This window comes from Halichondria panicea, chromosome 13, assembly GCF_963675165.1.
Source record: "Halichondria panicea chromosome 13, odHalPani1.1, whole genome shotgun sequence".
Classification (NCBI taxonomy): domain Eukaryota; kingdom Metazoa; phylum Porifera; class Demospongiae; order Suberitida; family Halichondriidae; genus Halichondria; species Halichondria panicea.
This window is the reverse complement of record NC_087389.1, coordinates 1,521,632-1,541,021: the sequence shown is the minus strand read 5'-3', so window position 1 is coordinate 1,541,021 and position 19,390 is coordinate 1,521,632. Positions and strand designations below refer to the sequence as shown.

At 43.2% G+C, this 19,390-nt stretch overlaps 5 protein-coding genes across 5 annotated transcripts; 3 read left to right on the top strand and 2 right to left on the bottom strand.

Annotated features, from left to right (window-relative positions):
- Positions 1–136: 136 nt before the first annotated feature.
- LOC135346379 (glutathione S-transferase Mu 4-like) lies at positions 137–1,869 on the bottom strand. Its single transcript, XM_064543976.1, has 11 exons — positions 1,702–1,869; positions 1,571–1,646; positions 1,456–1,520; positions 1,176–1,223; positions 1,092–1,125; positions 985–1,034; positions 870–920; positions 640–735; positions 477–566; positions 377–397; positions 137–314 (listed from the first exon to the last, which is right to left on the bottom strand). Exons 1-11 carry the CDS (start codon positions 1,768–1,770, stop codon positions 225–227), a joined length of 690 nt encoding a protein of 229 aa, XP_064400046.1. The 5' UTR covers positions 1,771–1,869; the 3' UTR covers positions 137–224.
- Positions 1,870–1,930: 61 nt separating this feature from the next.
- Positions 1,931–8,643, top strand: LOC135346368 (NCK-interacting protein with SH3 domain-like). The gene is made up of 13 exons (XM_064543964.1): positions 1,931–2,244; positions 2,733–2,846; positions 3,996–4,160; positions 4,513–4,619; positions 4,814–5,732; positions 5,926–6,102; positions 6,427–6,513; positions 6,635–6,773; positions 7,014–7,094; positions 7,483–7,611; positions 7,697–7,789; positions 7,901–8,067; positions 8,320–8,643. The coding sequence occupies exons 1-13, from the start codon at positions 2,074–2,076 to the stop codon at positions 8,521–8,523; spliced, it is 2,553 nt and encodes an 850-aa protein (XP_064400034.1). The 5' UTR covers positions 1,931–2,073; the 3' UTR covers positions 8,524–8,643.
- Positions 8,609–11,027, bottom strand: LOC135346376 (cell division cycle protein 123 homolog). Its single transcript, XM_064543973.1, has 12 exons — positions 10,827–11,027; positions 10,708–10,766; positions 10,590–10,658; positions 10,456–10,507; positions 10,346–10,390; positions 10,091–10,186; positions 9,534–9,640; positions 9,363–9,487; positions 9,190–9,309; positions 9,107–9,135; positions 8,811–9,056; positions 8,609–8,735 (listed from the first exon to the last, which is right to left on the bottom strand). Exons 1-12 carry the CDS (start codon positions 10,884–10,886, stop codon positions 8,694–8,696), a joined length of 1,050 nt encoding a protein of 349 aa, XP_064400043.1. The 5' UTR covers positions 10,887–11,027; the 3' UTR covers positions 8,609–8,693.
- Positions 10,899–15,268, top strand: LOC135346428 (uncharacterized; the record flags this gene model as incomplete). The annotated part of the gene is made up of 2 exons (XM_064544045.1): positions 10,899–10,980; positions 11,321–15,268. Coding segments are annotated over 2 exons (3,930 nt in total), but the record flags the coding sequence as incomplete, so codon positions are not given.
- On the top strand, positions 15,261–19,110 carry LOC135346370 (sulfoquinovosidase-like). Its single transcript, XM_064543966.1, has 7 exons — positions 15,261–16,010; positions 16,227–16,391; positions 16,998–17,257; positions 17,380–17,649; positions 17,830–18,239; positions 18,380–18,807; positions 18,942–19,110. Exons 1-7 carry the CDS (start codon positions 15,404–15,406, stop codon positions 19,058–19,060), a joined length of 2,259 nt encoding a protein of 752 aa, XP_064400036.1. The 5' UTR covers positions 15,261–15,403; the 3' UTR covers positions 19,061–19,110.
- The last annotated feature ends 280 nt before the right edge of the window (positions 19,111–19,390 follow it).

Below are 19,390 nucleotides of genomic sequence, written 5' to 3'. Positions count from 1 at the left end.
ATGCACCATAGATAGAGTAGAAGCTACTCAATCTATGCATGCACTAACACCTTACTCTAGCTCTCTATATGATCAGTAAATATGTAATTTTGTGGCAGTATTGCGGAAATTGTAAACCTGTTCCCAATTGGCTTGATGAAAAGTTTACTATAATTATCATCGTTAGAAAAACAATGCATGTGTATTACACAAAGTTCTTAGTGTTCTTATTGCAACGTCTGTCTCTATTTTCCTCCCCAGGAGGCTGTATTGTTGTTGACTGGATAGCGAATAAACTCTGCAGACTCCATGTACGCCTTGATGGGAGGCAGTGCCTGGGGAAGGGGAGTTGACAATAATATTGTATATACACTAGGATAAATGGATGCACCCTTACCTCAAACTTGTCCAAAAATTCCTATGAACGTGTGTATATATAACAGATTAGTCATTGGGTAGCAACATTCAGCTAGCTAGTGGATATGCATCTAACTGACCTTCAAATTAGGAAGCTCAGCAAAGAGGGAGGGCTCAAACATTCGATGTTGATCCAACAGCTCGTAGAGAACAAAGTCCACAAAAGTGAGCTATATACATGTACACATAAATGTGGATTAAAATGTCCACACACTACACGTACATGTAGTTGTGTGAACATACCTTGTCTCCAATGAACCATTTCTTTCCTCCAAGAAAGGTTGAGAATGCCTTTATTTTGTCCTTTGCAGCCTTGATGTAGTCTTCTTTCAAGGACTCCTACAGTCAATATAATTATAGGTGGTTAGGACAGACAAAGTTGATAGAGAGAGTAGACTGAGTACTGTAGCTGATAAGAAGTTTGTGTACACTATACTGTGTACTCCTGTTTGTGTGTATAACCACGAGCTTACATAGTTGGAGTTATAGCAGACACGGGTGAAGCCATTTCTAAAGTCCATTGCCTGCACAAAATACACTGTTAGCCGACTGTATCACATGACATACGTCATGATCATATAATAGTACCTGGTTTTCCAGCATGTCTACCATGGCCATCTCAGTCTCAGTATTACCACCTACCGAATAAAACAATGACATGTTATAAAAAAAAAACAGAAAATTGCATAACTTACACAAGTCGAACTTCCGGGCAACATGACGCAAGATCTGTAAAGGTCATTGTGTATAGCGGTTGATAGTGATAGGGTACTGCCTACCGCATTGCTCTGAGTGATCTTCGTGTCTCCATCAATCATGTACGGCAGCTAAACACAAAATGCAAAGATCATTACCACATAATTATGATATACCGTATAGCGGGAAATTTTCGCTGGTGCAAAACATTTGCTATTTGGCTCCAGGAAACCACACCCACCAATAGCTTTGCATGTGAAATACCAGTGCATGGGAGTTTATCTCAGTTTTAATTTTGGCGTTAACTGCTCTGCCCTCGAAAAACGCGAAATGTTGTAAATATGCTATACGGTCTCCACTCACATTTGGAAAGTCCAATCCAAGTGTAAATTTAACACTAAGCCAGCCTTCTCTTGAATAATCGGGAGCTGCAAATAAAGCACTGCTGAATTGACAGCAACAATAGCCATTGTCCTACCATCTCCTTGCTGATACATCACGTTGTCAAACTCCAGTTCATTGTACTTGAGAAGCAGTCGAATAGGCTGAGCAAGCTGTGCATGGGGACAAGCATGATCTCACTAGTTTAAAACACTGGTCCTTACTTACCCCTCTTATCTTCCAGTAGGCCAAAGTTAGAGGCATTTTGGTTTTCTTTTCTGCTGGTTCACTAGACATTCTCTTAATCAATTAGGCGTAATTATCCTCTAGCTCTGTCATGTCAGTGAACATGAAGGGGTCTCCAGCCATGAAGTGGGCGTTTATGGTAGGGAAAATCCCTCTTGAGATCGGGTACCGGGTAAATCCCTCACAGTAAATTCCACACTAATTAGAGGCGTGGCAATTATTACAAAATTGACGGAGAGTTTAAACGTACATAGAGAGAGACTGTTGGTGAATATCGAGCTAGCTGTTCACTGCACTGCACTGTACTGAAACACTGCTAGAGTAAGCTAGAGTAAGTTACTAGACTAACTTGAGATGGCTGGGCAGCAGTACAAGGCCAAGTATGACTTTGTTGCCAGTGGAGACGGTATGCTGTCCTTCAAGACAGCTGACCAGTTCTCCTTGGTGAGGAAGACCAACAATGACTGGTGGATGGTGCGATCCATGAGTGGAGACATTGGCCTAGCACCTGTTGCCTATTTAGAGGTGAGTTTAGTGCTGTGTATAGTGTACAGGATCTACAGTATGTCGTATAGCGGGTATATTTCGAGGGTATAAATGTTTGTGGTTTTCGTGGATTAAGCACATATTGTGAACATTTATAACCACGAATTTAATATCGCATGCATGCTGCAAAAAGGCTGCTATTTGATATTCCACGAAAATTACCCTCGAAATTTACCCGCTGTACAGTATCTAGTTTACTCTACTGGGTGTGTGTAGCTACTCATCACCCAGCTAGCTTGCAAAGCCGTCATGTGTTTATACCATAAGATGCTTACTCTACCAGTGGTTAGGGTGTGTGGTGATCACACGCCCTGGATGGCCTACCCCCCACTCTGTTTACTTAGCCCAGCATGGTAGCATTTGTAATTATATCCCAGTGTATCTCTGAGATCATGAATTATTAGAGCTAAGCTTACACCCTTATCGAATGTCATTGTTACAGTTACCATAATAGCCCTCTCCTCCAGGCTGTGGGCTACATGCAATCCATAGGCAGTTCTGTCAAGAAGAGCTCATACACTACCCTCTATGATTACACGGCACAGAACGCCACCCAGCTCAGCTTCAAACAGGGAGAGACGGTGAGGGCGTGTGTGGAGGGTGTGTGTGATGTGTGAGGAGGGCGTGTGGGGAGTGTGAGGAGTGTGGGAGATATTATTTTACCCCCGAGGGCTAGATCAGATGCATGATCACAGCTAGATCATGAATTGACTGACGAGGCACTAGGACGCCAGGGATGCCTCAGATCATGGATCATTTAACATGACAAATAATTTTACGATGGTATGTCTTAAAATGGACCACCTTTGAAGTATTAGTTGCTTGATAAGCTGCTTTCAATTACTGAGTTCACTCAAAATGCTTGTCCCCAGCTTGTTAGTGACAAGCTCATAGATTCCTCTGTGTAGGAGTACCTGTTGCAAACCTTTTGTGAAACTTATAGGAGAAGTCTTGTCTATTGTCTTGTTCCTCTAGGATAATGGTTGTAGATCTGTAAGCCTTACGATATCTGAAGGGTGGCAAATCTGTTCGTTATTATATTAAATTGTTAAACTAATGTTGGCATCTGTGCATTCTAGTGTCTGCCGATAATAGAGTTAGTGGATTGAGTTACTTTGTTTCCTCTGTTATCATTCCAAACTGTTAGTGCTCATAATTGCAGCTCTTTATCAACCACTCTCCATCAATGCTATGTGGCAATAATAGGGTCGTGTCGTATTTGGTAAGATTCCATGCCCTCCTGGGGAAGTTATAATAAGCTTAGCGCTACTTTGTGTACTGCTGAAGACCCAAGGCATTTACCTCTATACCCATTTTGTTTATTATTAGTATAATTATGTCGGGTTTCTATTGTCTTGTGAGCATTCCAAATGAAGTTGTGAGCTGTAATACTGGGTAATATACTGCCTTACTTGTGTACTAGTGCATGTGGGAGTCTCATGCCCCAATCATTGTGACTCCACTACTGTAGACAGAGTTATGTAGTGACTAGCTCTTACACTTGTATAGGCAAGAGCTGATAAGAAACAACAGTGGGGTGAGCCCTAACACTTCTTATTTGGGGTTCTCTTGGGACAAAGCAGCCATTGATTAACAAAACAATAACCATCCTCTCAATATATTTTATTATCGATTGCTGTGTAATTGAGTGTACACATACCTGATCATCAAGAGGTATACAGCAGCATACAATGGGGTAACTTACTGTGGATATCCCCCCCCCCCCTCAGCTTACCCTGCTTGACAAGACGGACGTGTCATGGTGGACCTTGAAGACTGTCTCTGGCAAGCAGGGGCTGGTACCAGTCAACTACATAGACAAACTGGAAACAGCTGACGAGAAGAGAGTAGACAGTTCTGTTAGTCCCACCCCCCACAGCAACGGCACACCTTCCGTGAGTTATAACATACCATATAGCGGGTAATTTTTGTGTATTCGTTCAAGTCAAAAAACGGTGGTTTTCGTGAGTAAAATTTCGTTTAATCTTGTGGCTGCACTGCATTCCTACGTTCCAGTAAGCCACGCCTACGTTAAAATTTCGTGGAGGTTAGCTTGCCCGCGAAAATTTTACCCCACGAAAATTACCCGCTATACGGTATTCACATCATCTAGTTGTGGCTTGTCGTTGAGCTGTATCTTTATTAAAGCATTTAACATAATTACTATGATGTGTCGATCTGTAGATGTTAGTTAATTGCACGTTGTTTGTTTTTAATTTGTAGTGATTAGCTTTCACATTGCTTTAGGAGCAGGAGGCTGTTCTACTCTCCATTGATACTCAGATTCAGAGGATCCACGACACAGCTGCAACCAATGGAGGCAGCTACACCGGGGAAATGAGGGCCCTTCTAAAGTGTGTTGTGTGTTGTGTGTGTGGTGGGGAGTGGGGATTGGGGGAAGAAAGTGTTATTCTCATTTCTCTATCATAATTCCCTAACTCTTTTGATTTCACTGATCTATTCCATTGGGAGAGGAAGGGGGAAGCGTTCCCAGACTCTTTGTAGGAATGGGGATGATTTCACCAATATTTTCTATTCCCATGCACAGTAAACTGGTCGCCCATCGTCAGTCTTACGTTGACTCCCTGAAGCACAACAACGTACCCTCATCTCCCATCAAAACCCTTGCTCAGCCGGCCAGGTCCCCGAGCTCAAGTCCAAAAAGTGTCAAAAAGAACGCATCGTCAGGATCACCACTGCGGGCAAAGAGGCAAGCTCCGCCTCCTCCTAGCAACCCCACAAAAACTCCCACAAAAAGTGAAACGGATCAGGTGGCGAAGAGAGATAAGAGCTCACAGATAAACAATACCAAGGACAACCGGTACAGTCTTCAAGTAACTAACACAGTGAATGACTCGGAGGAATTCAAGCATCGCTTTGACTCGCTACCACGAAGATCAGCCCCTGCTCCTCCCAACAGAAGAGACTCTCTCTCCAGGGACAACCCAGTATCGGCGAGCAAGCCCCCCGTACATCCATCAAGCCCGCAAAAGAGTGGATTCAAAGAAGCTGACCTCCAGAGCTCTTCCACGTTTAGCCCTAGCTCTAGCCTGACCCCCCCTTCCAGCCGGCGATATTCTGACAACATCCACACGGGGAGCCCATTGCCTCAGGCCGCAAGCACCTCCTCCCCACCTCGCTCACGTTCCCTCTCTGTTAGCTCCCGAGGCTCTAGAACACTGGACTCTCGAAGACGAACAAATAGCGGTTCATCAAATGGTAGCCCTCGCTACTCTCGCTCACGTAGCTCCTCTAAAGAGAATGTCATTCAACCGAGGATAGAGCTGCCCAAAAGCTTCCCCAAGACTGACGGAGCAGAGTTGGTAGAGAATATTAGGGAACGCACGGCTGTTAGCTATCGTAAGACTCTCCTCGCTGTGACTGGTGTGCTGGAGTTCTTGAAGGAGAAGGTGCCCGTGTGTGCTGAGATGGTGGATGGTCTTATGACAGCAGTGCAGGAATCTCAGGTGTGTGTCTGTCAGTGTCCTCTAATGCATGTGTTCAAAGCCATGTGGGGTCCCCCAGTTTTGAAGGGTCCTAATGGAATTGACTTCCCACACTTATACCATATATCTATGCTTATACACTATAAGTACGTACTGTACATCAGCACCAATATTGATTTTGCTACTAATCCCATGGTTCACATTTTCTACATAGGTTGAGAAGTCTCCATCTGCGACAAGGAAGGCGGAGGCCAGCTCTGACCTGGTGAGACTGAGAGACATCTTTTTTGAGATCACAGAGTGCAAGAACGACTCGCAGCAACGAGGGTGGGCAGTACATGACGATCAGCAAGCCATCGTGGACATCATGGAAGAGCTTCTACAGCTACTGGTAAGAGGGGGAGTCTGCGTACTGCTGCATGGGTGTGTGAATGTATGCTGGTTCTACTTAGTGTGTATGTTTGCTAGCCACATTTGTTTTTTCTTTGTATAGCGAAATCTGTTTTTTATCCTGGGGCAAACCAACAGTGGCTGTAATAAAGGTGGCCTGCTAACACAACTTTTAGGGGCTGTGTTATACTAGTCACACTAGCTACTAGTATACTACTATATATACCTATAGGGTGACAACAATAGACGGTATGTGTACACATTGTGTGCTCACTTATTATTGTATTGTACACTCAATGACCGTGCTTAATCCCCTTCACTGCAGTGTGATGCTAATCCTGACGTGTCTAAAGCAGCTGTGGAGGAGGACAAGTACGAGAATGTACTCACTCTCATTACCTACTACCAAATGGTAACCCTTTTGAGTAATGTGTTAAAATGTATAGAACACCGTTAAGAATTTGTAGTTAGACATTACAGACCTATATGTACGTAGTTGCGCTACATTACCCCCCCCCCCCCCCTCCCTGTAGGAGCCCCGTATCTGTATCCGGCTGCTCCTGCTCAAGGTGTTTGGGATGTTGTGTGGACTGGACCAGACGGTGGTGGCCGTTCTCCTCTCCTCTGTACTCCCCAACGAACTGGGCAGGGACATACAGCAGGACCTGAAGCGTGAGTGGATATTGTGTAATAATGATCTCTGTTTACAGTCAGTGTAGACTCTATAGGGCAGATTGTGTGATAATGTGTGGGTGAATTAGGAGACCCAAGTCTTGGGCAATTTGTACTCCTAATAATGAAACCTTATGCTAAGCAAATGCGTATTATGTAATAGAGTATGCATACACTGTGATCAAGTGTAGGTGTCCCCTACTGGGGGTAATTAGTCAAATTGTCCAACGCCCCCCACAGAGATCCAGAAGACCCTCTACTCGTGTACTGTCTCTACCATGATCTTCTCTACTGGGGAGGCCGTGCCACTGCCCGTCTATGGTGAGCTACTAGCTGCAGGAGTTATAGTTGCAGCATTATCACATGACAATAGTAACATTCTGTGTGCACTGGACCATGTGACATACCATGGATTATAGCTGCGCCTATGTTCCAAGGCCAAAAACTGGCAAATTATGGCCCCTACCAAATTTTAGCATCATTCAAAAAGTATCTTTCAGCTTTCAGATATTTAAAAATTGGAAATTGGACCAACGAAAGATATACCCGTTTATAATCAATCTCTTTCAGCTCTTAAATTGTGTGGATCCAATTTCAACAATTTTATGAAAGAGACCTTTCGAATGGTATCATCAAGAGTTCCTGGTATCATAATTATGAATATATCATGAATATACAATTATATCATTTTGACTATCTGACATTTCAGACCAGTGGAGTGAGGAGTATATACTGTTCCTGCTGGACACCATAGAGCACCCCCTGCCAGAGGACGAGGACGAGAGGGTCTCTGATGCCTTCCTCAATGTGATACTAGCCTTCAATCAGCATTTTCCAGGTGTGTGGGAGTTACTACTTATTTTGAGTGCTCATTGCTCGAGTTTGGAATTTTTGTCATGCTGTTGTGTTCACTCTGTCTGCAGATCCATCGACTAACCTGGTGATGAAGGCGATCCGAAAATGCTCTAACCCTCGGAACTTTAGTGAGAAGCTCATGTTCCTCGTCAACAGAGGAGGTATTATAACCATACATGTGCTACTACCTTAACTATTCTGAAAATAGCATTCACTGTACCTACAAGTGAGTGTTCACCTTCGTAAAGTATACCCCTCCCCTTCCCTTACAGAGGACCCAGTGGCAATCTCCACCCCGTGCTGTCCAGACTCTATGACCAAGTTCCTGCTCGACCTGTTCTCTCACACGGACACGTCAGGACTCTTCTATACCACTGACCTTATGGTCCTCATTGATATTGTCTCCAGGCAACTCGCTGACTTTGGCCCAGAAGATGAGGTAAGGTTTGTAGTTTACGACTCCTACCATAATGTAGACACACTACTCTTAAATAGCTATTGAAATTAGTTAGCACATAACTAGATCCCACTTGAGTGTGTTTATGAGTAGTTTTCGGTATGGATTGCTTGAGGATACAAATGATATTGTTGCTACATGTAGGTCTAGTTAGCTAGCCAATGAAAAGTGGGATCTATTACATAACTATCTGGTATACTGATAACACCCCCTCCCCTATACACACACACACAGCCGAGGGTACACTACTTGGAGCTGTTGTTTCGAATAGTAGCAACGACCGACTACTCTGAGCACAAACACCGACAGCACGACATAGTGACCAGTCTCAACAGAATAGCCAAAGAGGAGAACGCAGAGGGTACACCTGACCATGAACTAGTCAGGAAAATATGGAAGACTTACCCAGGCATTTTTGAGGAGATTACTGATTTATGATCGATTGATTCTTGTTTGTTTGTTGAGTGTGCCCTAGGTTGATGTTGTGCTCAGTTTTTACTTTCACATTCAGATTCACCCTTGACAACGTGAACAACAGAGTTTATTGTGATGGCTGAATACCGGTATATGAATATTGTTCTGATGAAAATAATTATGAAAATTAATGTTCAGTCACTGTTACTGTCAGAGTCTTGTCCTAGTAGACTACCCTGCATGTGGTGTATATGTACATTATATAAACCAATTAACGTACTACACAGCATGATAATAATTATTTTAGTTACTTTAAGAAAGATATCTGCAAACTTGTGAATATCCTCGCCACTGGTGAGGTCAATAATGTCTTGTGGCAGTCTGTGTGTCTGTAGATCAGAGGGTTGAATGCTCACACCATCCACTAGCCTCAGAACAGGGAGCTGCTCTTGGGCCGCCATTGCAGTCACTGCTCCAGACGTTAGCTCCTCCCAACTGAACAGAAGAGGGTCGGTCATGGAGCAGTAAGGATTGAAGTCAACAAGCCAGTAACTATTCTGAGAGAATTAGGATGTTCATGAAGCAATAGGGAGAGGTGGCGACTCACCTCCTGGATACGGCATATATCAAACACATCTGTGCATTGAAAGATTCATACAATAATCAGAGCTAATACTGTACAAAACTTACAATTGTCATTAGGAAATTTCCCCTTGATTTCATCAAAGAAAGAAATGATCTCAGCTCTTAAGGTATCTCTCATTTCCAACAGATTCTTATAGCAGGCAGTGTGGTTTCGCTGACAGATGCCTAAAGGGAGAGGCATGCTTCACTATAAATCACTCTGACATTGGGCAGTGTACCTATTAGCGTATGAGACAGTACAAAGCATCTGAATTCAGCTGAAGGACGTATATTCTCTGATTTTCTTAGGCACAGCTGATACTGGAATGGCAGTTTAGTAGCACTAGGGAGACAGTATTCAAACCTGAAAAACAATAGTTTAATTGTATTCAATTGCAACATTCCCTTACACTCTGGTTAGATCGTGAGTGATAAAGTTCGAACTCTTTAATAACAGGATCACTTCGGCTGCACAAGTACACCTCAGGCTGTTGCTAGGTACCACCCACACAGCATCCTACAGTAGAATAACCAACACACACCACCCTCACACCTCACACACAACCTCGCACACACACACACACACACACACACACACACACACACACACACACACACACACACACACACACACACACACACACACACACACACACACACACACACACACACACACACACACACACACACACACACACACACACACACACACACACACACACACACACACACACACACACACACACACACACACACACACACACACACACACACACACACACACACACACACACACACACACACACACACACACACACACACACACACACACACACACACACACACACACACACACACACACACACACACACACACACACACACACACACACACACACACACACACACACACACACACACACACACTCAGCTATTACAATACCAGGTCGTAGCTCCTATTGACTCACTCTTGGAGCGCTCCAGTTGAGCTTTGGTAGCACCTCACCACCGAGAGCTTTGATCCCTTCAGTGATGCTCTGCACTATGTCTAGGAATGCTGGAGCCTGGATTAGAAATTGTTTGTTAAACTGTCAAAGTGAGTGTTAGTGTGAAGCGCTACAGAACAGCAACATAGTAGTGTGGAAGTAATGATAACGAAAAGCTGTTAGTTTTAGCTAGTTAACAAATGTATATTGTATTGTAATTTTACGTGTATTACTTACTTGCTTAGTTTGTTGATTACTGTCTCCTTCGTTCCAATCATCTGCCTGCAAAACGATTCATCAGTGGACCTTATTGTGTATTGATTGTAGTGGATCAGCTAATAACTCACTTCATCAGAGCTAGAATCTCCTCCACAAACATCCATCGCCGGTAGAAAGCACCTGGCAATTAGAAAGCAGACATTAATAAGGTAGAATCTATCGCATTTATAGATTTTCTGATAAAAGTAGAGATCTAGCTCACCCTTCAGGTAACACACAGCCGTCGCTTAGCAAGAAGCTAACAAATTCTCCACTCAGTGGAATAAATACACTGCAATGGACATTTAGACATTTCTTAAAGAACTTTACAGCTAGAATACCTTTTGAAAGTGATGGACGAGAACTCCTTGTACCAGCTGGGGAGGGCACAGTTGACTACCTGTAGTGAAAAATGTAACTCTACTAATAGGTTTATTGTACTGTATTATTATGAGCTTACCTCTTGCTGTGTAGGTTGCATGGACATGGCGTCCTGTTCTTCTCGAGCCAAAGATGCCATGCTGCATTCATAAAACCATTGACCTTTGCTGCAAAGTACACCTTTCTAGACCCTCCCACACATCAACAATGGAGCTGGAGAGTGGTTCAGATAAGTGAGTTATAGCTGGTAGGTGCCTGTGTAGATCTACTTATAATTTGTAATTTTGCTGTATTGATACACATGCATTGCATGCATGCAATATCATTGCTTGCTCACTGCTTCAAGCAGTGCTTGGTCCTGTGGTTCACGTTATAGAGTCTATAATGAATGAGACAATTTACTATAGTATATTGTCTCATTCATTGCCATATTTAGTTATCTACATGTCGTATATTGTACCATAGACTATAGTAGTAGATCTGTCATGTGTCATGTGCTCGTCAATGCGATATCGATAATAATAGAGCTAGCCATGATCACGAAGATTGATTTAGTTTTACTTTTTTTGCTAGTTCTAGCTAGCTCTCAAGCTCAAGCAAACAATGTCGACGTCAACAGTGTAGAGGAACTTAAGACGTATCTCTGTGGCAACAATACCCTCTCCTCGGATATCACCCTCAATCTTAGAAACATTACATACCCAATACAGCCAGGTAAATTTTGTTTGGTCAGAGACTTAGTCAACGTCTCAATTATTGGGCCAGCTACTGTAGAGTGCACGGGATCGGGATCAGGTGATGCTAATGTTCGCACAGGATTTGGGTTTCGGAATATCTTGGGACTGATTATAAAAGATGTTGTATTTGTTGGCTGTGGTGGAGTAATAACAAACGAATCTTACACAATCAACGGAGTTCCTCTAATATACAGCGGCCCCTCTCTTCAAGCTGTAATCTTACTCAACAGTTGCTGGAATGTGAGTTTAGAGAATATTGAGGTTGTGAACTATTGGGGCTATGCTATTCTTAGTGTCAATGTGTTTGGTAATTCAGTGTTTGACCGATTAACTATACACCATTCTAATACCAATAATAACGGTGATCGGAACATAACGGTGTCAGATGGTTTTGCTCAGTCTGGTGGTGGAATGATGGTCTATTTTGTTGATGAAGATTATCAGGACCCGAATAATACATCAGGTGATCAGAATGTCACTGCAGCTACGCCTGTTGTTGACCACTTTGTGACTATTCAAAACTCTGTGTTTGCTAACAACACAAACTTGTATCCCAATGACTTGATAAACGCAAATAATCTTCGCTCATTCGTAGAAGATAGCAAACTGGAGCCATTTCCTCTGGGAGGGGCTGGAGGTCTTTCTGTTGTCACACTACAGCTTTTCTTCAATGTTCAAGTTAATGTGATGAATTCAAACATTACTGATAATCTCGGAAGTATTGGTGCTGGTGTGAAAATCTTACAGAGGAACACAATTAATCGCTCACTGATCAAATTTCAAGGTTGCTTAATCCGAAACAATTCTTTATTGAATGCATTCAGTAGGGGAGCTGGAATACAAATCTTGCTGGTATTCTCATTTGTACGTTTGAACCAGTTATCAAAGCTTCACAATCTAGTGACGAACGAGTACGATATTTTGATCAAAGACACGGTATTGGCGGACCATACATCATCTGATGGAGCTGCCGTATGGATTTCCAGTAGCCCTCAGAACATTTCTTCAATTACAATCGTATTTCGAAATGTTTCCTTTATTGGGAACAAAAACAAAGCCGATGAAGACTGCGATTGCATTCTTGCTGTAAGTGAGAAGTCCGCCTATTTCTACAGGCCTTTGCTGTACCTGCATCTAGATCAAATCTGTATTGAGCCTAGTCAACGTACAGAAGAACAACCTGGCACAGCAGGGACTGCTATAGTCATCAATCTTGGTGGAGTGTACATAAACGGTACAAAAGACAATCCGAGTATTTTTCAAAACAACCAAAACAGTGCAATTAAAGCATTCAATACGGATGTATACCTCTTTGGAACTCTGATATTTCGAGACAACAGAGCGTTGTCAGGAGCAGCACTATCCTTGAACGATGGCTCCTATTTGTTCCTGAGTGAGAAGGTGGATGCCCTCTTTTGTAATAACAAAGCTCAAGATAACGGTGGGGCAATATATATCGAGCCTGCCAGGAGTTTACAGTGTGTGGTGCAGATACTCACAAGAGACTTACTTTTCAATAATGCCCTTGTTACTGACAGCAAAGAAGATTTGAGTGAATTTGACCTCAATGTAACCTTTATAGACAATGAAGCAACGATCGGAAGATCTCTGTATGGTGGACCACTATACAATTGTGGGGGATTTCGTGATTCAATTATTCAGCTGCCTTATAATGAAGTAGAGGCCGTGTACAGTTCGTTATTCGATTTCAAGTATGCAAACAAGACAGTCTCCTACTTTGATGAGTTTCGATCCACACCTGTGAAATTGTGCTTCTGTAACGAATCTAGTGACATTTTCGAGTGTTTAAACACGACTAGTATAGAGGTTTTACCGGGACTGGTATTTCCGTTGAGTTTGTCCCCGGTGGATGGAGTAAATCAGCCAGTCGATGGTGTCATGGTAACCAGGCTTCCACCTGACATTGGTGTTTGTTTTGATAACAAAGAGAAGCATATATTTAAAGTGTTTAATAGCGGGATGTGTGAGAGGGTGGAGTACACTATTATTGGCAGTGAGAATGTAACTGTGAAACTTGATCTAATTTTGCAGAATAGTTTCTCCAGCACAACTATGTCAATATCCATCCACATCCTTCCTTGTCCTCCAGGGTTTGTTCTCTCCAATACCACGGGAATGTGCGACTGCAACGAGCTGTACCAAATGAACGGAGTGATGTGCAATATAACTTCTAGGCTAATACAAAGACGTCAGATGGAGTGGATAGGTCTGGTATCTGAGGGTGGATCTGAGCAGGCGGCCATTGTGGCTACGTGTCCCTATGGGTACTGTGATTTTAAGTTTGGTGAATATGTGAATATTTCCGATCCGGCCTCAATTTGCCAGGGGGGAAGGACGGGGGTGCTGTGTGGGGTCTGTGCCGAGGGCCTGAGTGCAATGTTTGGTACGACAGATTGTGGAGAATGCAGTAACTACTATCTCTTCACCATTCTCATGTACGCTGTGGCTGGTGTTCTCCTGATAATGGCGTTGTTCCTATTCAACATTACTATAACTGGTGGAACAATCAACGGGCTTGTGTTCTATGCTCAGTTGATGGAAACTACACTCACCACTGTGGGAAACTCTACGACCCGCCTCATTGTCGTCTTCATTTCACTGCTGAATCTCGATCTTGGCTTCCCAGTTTGTTTCTACGACGGTATGGATGATCTAGTAAAGATTGGACTGCAGTTTGTGTTTCCATTGTACATATGGCTACTAGTTATAATCATCATTGTGGCAACACAACACTCAAGCAGACTACAAAAGGTGTTCGGAAACAATGCGTGTGTGAGAGTGCTTGTTACTCTAGTATACCTTTCGTTTGCTAAACTAATTCGCACAATCACACTGATTCTCGTGCCTGCAATTCTGCAAACATATTCCTCTGATAACCCATCTCGTCGTGTTGTCTGGTTTTTCGACGGCTCTGTATTGTACTTTCGTGGTTGGCATGTTTTCTTAATTTTACTCTCTGTATTATTTGGAATCCTTGTTTTAACCTACCAATTCACTCTTGTACTAACATATTTCTGCGGCCTGAGGGCAGGAAGGTTGAACGTCTACTTGAAGCCTGTCATTGATGCCCACTCAGCTCCGTTCAAAGACAAGTTCCGATTTTGGATAGGTTTTAGGCTATTTTTTATTGAGATTTTAACAGTCCTCACCATCACCCTTTCAGCTAAGTACTTCTCTCTTGTGTTATTCCTACACTTTGTTTTGCTTCTGTTGCTAACGGTCACTGAAGCTCTTGTGGCTCCATTCAAGAATAAACTATTGAACCTGATTGATTTATTTTTTCTAATGAATATCAACCTGTATGTTGGATCTGAACTATTTGTGCTCACGTTTCGTACCAATCGTTTTAAAACAGTTGTTTTTCAGAATGAAATTCTGGACATTATATTTGTTGGGAGTGTTATGATTGTTGCAAGTTGCATTCTAATCTATCATATTGTGTTTGCGAGTGGATGTTTTCAGAAAGTTTCAGATGCAATAAACACGTGGAAGAAAAAAACAAAATTTCATTCGATAACACCAAAAGTGACAACAACCGAAGTGACCATGTTGGATGAATATGATCTGACATTGACCACCAACCCTATACTCCAGCTTCAAGGACATAGAAACTTCCACTCCTCAGATCTGTACCGACTCAGGGAATCTCTGCTGGAGGACTGAGTGCATGTGTGGACTAAAGTTGCGTGTTATTAACTATCAACTGATATATAATTTGTGTGGTCATTTCTCATTTCTAATAATGCTGCTTGTTAGGCACCCACCCTCTACGTGTAAAATCATCTGTTATCATCTGTTGTGCTGTGAATATCATTAAATCAGCTGTATGGGTAGACCATATACTATAAATGAGCAGACAAAGGTCACTGTGGTCTCCACATGCCTGCTAGACTAGAAAATGGATTGGAAGTTGCTCTTGCTGTTCCTATACACCTGGATTGCTCCCACATTTGCAGAGGACCCAGCCCCAGTCAGCCTCAAAACTGGCAACTTTGTCATTCATTTCGACCAGAGCAACCTGCCAATCATCACTGTGACTCAGAGTGGAGAAGAGCAACCTGTTTGGAGCTCTCCAAAGAGCAGCAATAACTTTATCACAGCTGCTAAAGTAAACGACTCGGTATTGCAAATAGGTGGCAACTTTATCTTCTCGGATGCACCCCCTGAGGTCGTCTGTTTGGAAGCAGTGATCACCAAAGTTGGGAACAATGACTCTGTTTATCTTCAGGGGATGTTGTGCGATAAAGTGGGTTTCATTGTTCAGTTTAAAGGAATGGAGGACAATTTGTTATTTTTCTCTGTTACCTTGACAGAAAATGACTACTTTAATCAGATCAGACTATCGTATGCATGTGAGGAGGACGAGCAGTTCTATGGCTTTGGGGTCCAGTATTCTGTGTTTAATATGAAGGGGCGGAGACTCCCTGTGTTCCTGTCTGAGCAGGGGGTGGGCCGGGGACTGGAACCATTCACCACCATTCTAGACACCCTATCACCAGGAGCAGGTACGTTACGTTATGTTAATTGTTGTATTGTTGTAAAATGAAGTGTTTGGTAGCTATCCTTGAGCTCCATAAATCAAGTCTGATTTCTACTATTCTGCATTTTGTAGCTCTTTGAAATGACATACTTAATTACTCGTCAGCCTGTATTCACCTCTTTTCTTCTAAGGCTTTAGGATGAATTGAACGTGCATTAAATCGTGTGTTACTCGAGTGCAGGTGGGTCCTGGTACACCACCTATACGTACGTACCTCAGTATGTGACAAGTCATAGTCACGGTCTGATGCTCACCTCCCTCGACTACACAGTGTTCGATCTGACGGTCAACGACACTGTTACCATAGAGCTCACTGGCCATGGAATACAGGGGCAAATAATAACTGGTAACCGTTATTGACTGTTGTATACTATTAATAAATGTTACGAGATTAATTGCACTCCATTGACTCTGGGATGAGATACACATTGGTACAGTCTACCATATTACTAGAATGTTTTGCAAGCATCAAACATTTGCGAACTTTGCGATGGTTGATCAATTCGCAACAATAAAATCTGCAAAACCTAGTAAATACACACGATCCTTGCCAGAACGCAATAGTTAGATCGCAAAGGGTCAAATGTTCTGGTGATGGCTTATTCGCAAAGGTTTTTCACCCGCAAAATATTCTAGTAATACGGCATGATTCTCTCTGATAGATATAATTTGATGATGGAACGTAGATTGTATGTGTTAGTTTTATGGTTGCTGCCCAGAGGAGGTATGACATGCATGCCTCGATTAGACTAATTGCCTCTGCAATAACGTTGAGCGTGGGCGGATAATCGAGGCGTAACGCTCAAGCTTATTGCAGAGGCAATTAGCCTAATCGAGGCACGCGTGTCGTACCTCCTCTGGTTGCTGCTATAAGAGTAGTTAGACATTTTTACAGCAGCTGCAAAAGTGGTCTTTGCTTTATTTTAGCAACACGCTTCTCATAACTATACAGGCAAGTCCATTCTCGATCTGCTCACAACGTACACCTCTGTGGTGGGTCGACTGAAGCCCCTCCCCCAGTGGGTGGGTCAGGGGGCGGTCCTGGGACTACAGGGTGGCACAGATGCAGTACACAAGACGTTGGCACAAGTGGAGTCCCAGTGGGGTAACCTTAGTGACGTGGTGGGGGTGTGGCTGCAGGACTGGACGGGACAGAGGGTGTTTAGTGGTCCGAAAGATCTCCCGAGAACTGGACTGTGGTGGAACTGGGAGGTGAGTCAGCAGCCATATTCTATACTGTACATGTACATGTACATGTACAATTTCAAGCTAGTTTCAAGAACCCCGGTCTAAAGTCAGGTGCATTATTTATTTAGATATCTCTATTCTCGCAGGTTGACAGTAGCCACTATCCCAAGTGGACCGAGTTGATAGGTGACCTCCTCTCGAAGGGTATTCGCACTCTCACTTACATCAACCCTCTGTTCAGCAACGTCACTCAGAGAGGGACCCCCTTCACACACAACTACTTGGAAGAGGGGCTCAAGAACGACTACTTTATTAAACTGGAGGATGGGAGCGTTTGGTCGGGCTATGGCAACAGCTGCATGGCAGACTTATCACAGGAGAAGGTATTTGATTGGATGATAAACATCATTACCAAGGTACGTACCTATGAGAACACTCTTGTTATCTGTGGCTTTAATCACATGGCATGACAGTAAAGTATTTTTGTTGGAAAGATTTGAGCTACATATAATTATAGGTACTCAGTTTCTATGCTTGTGTGTTTTGTACCGTTGATTGGATGACATTTACTGAAACTGAAAGTGACCCTCTCACAGAACATGCTTGAGACTGGAGTGTGTGGGTGGGTGTGTGACTTTGGTGAGAGCGTGCCCCTGAACTACAAACCTTCCACCGACTTAAATATCCCCGGCCCACAGTACCACTCCCTCTATCCTTCCCTATGGGCAGACCTTAATTCTGAAGTCATTGAACAAGCCAGTAAATTTCTAAACAATGATAAAACTCTTTGCAATTCCGACGATGTCATCTTCTTCATGCGTAGTGGTAACACTCAGAGCCCAAAGTCAAGCCGTGGATTTTGGTTGGGGGATCAGATGGTATTATGGGACTCGTTTGACGGGCTTGGTACCGTGGTGATAGGGATGCTGACTGGAGGGCTCTCTGGCTATTCCAGTACTCATTCTGATATTGGAGGCTACACTGCCATTGACCAGGCACCATTCAAGTGAGGGAGTGAGACAGTGTTGTTTGAGGGTAGAAGGCTAAGATCTATGATCTATGTGCAAACTGTATGTTAGTTGCTAGTTGGCCAATCACTACAAAATGGTACTTAAATGACTTGATCATCATTTTTAATACCTGTAGGTATGTTCGGACCAAGGAGTTGTTCATCCGCTGGTGTGAGTTGGCTGCCTTCACCACTATCTATCGCTCCCACCTTGGTACTCTACCAGAGGAGAACTGGCAGTTCAACTCCGACAACGACACTCTCCAACACTTTTTCAAAATGGCTGTTGTCTTCCAGAGCTGGGGCTTCTACCGTCAGCAACTCATGGACGAGGCCTCCGAGAAGGGATGGCCAGTTGCTAGGCATATGATGCTCGTATTCCCTAGCAACCCTAAAGTGTTTGATATGTCAGAGGAGCTAAAATATCAGTTCATGCTCGGTACAGAGTTGTTAGTGGCACCAGTGCTACAGGCTTTTGATCCGACGGGTCTTGTACCGTTCGTGAGGGTGTTCCTACCAGCTGGCACTGAGTGGGTGCATGTGTGGACCAGCACCGTCTATCATGGTGAGTTTAATCAATCAAATAGCTATATAGTACGTAATTATTGATTTAATACAAGTTACAAGCATGCACTCTATCGATCTGGAATGTACGTACATGTACATAATTTTCAGAACTTGCTGCTTATTATTATCCAGGGGCAGACCAGTTTGTGTCCATTGGCACGCCTCAGGGCAAGCCGTGTGTGCTCTATGTGAGTGGATCACAAGTGGGCAAGCAGTTTGTGGAGAACTTAAAAAAGAGACACATTTTATAATCTGTGTGAAATGCTTTTGTTTATATAGTCATAAATATAATATTATTGTCTGTGAACTTTATCATGCATGGTGGCATAATCCCTCTGACTGGACCAGCTCGAGGGAACAGTTTGCAGGGAGGGGGTGAAGTAGTCTGGGGGCCAGACCTAATAGCTCGGGGGCAAAATCAAGAGAGCTACATGTAGGATCTCTTTCTCTCTTCCCTCTCCCCCCTCTGAGAAAAGGTCTGGCCCCCAGACTAGGGGTGAAGCTGGTCTGAAGTAAGATAACCATAATTCTTATTTATGGTTGGCATGATTATTATTATATACGAAACATTAGAACTTTGA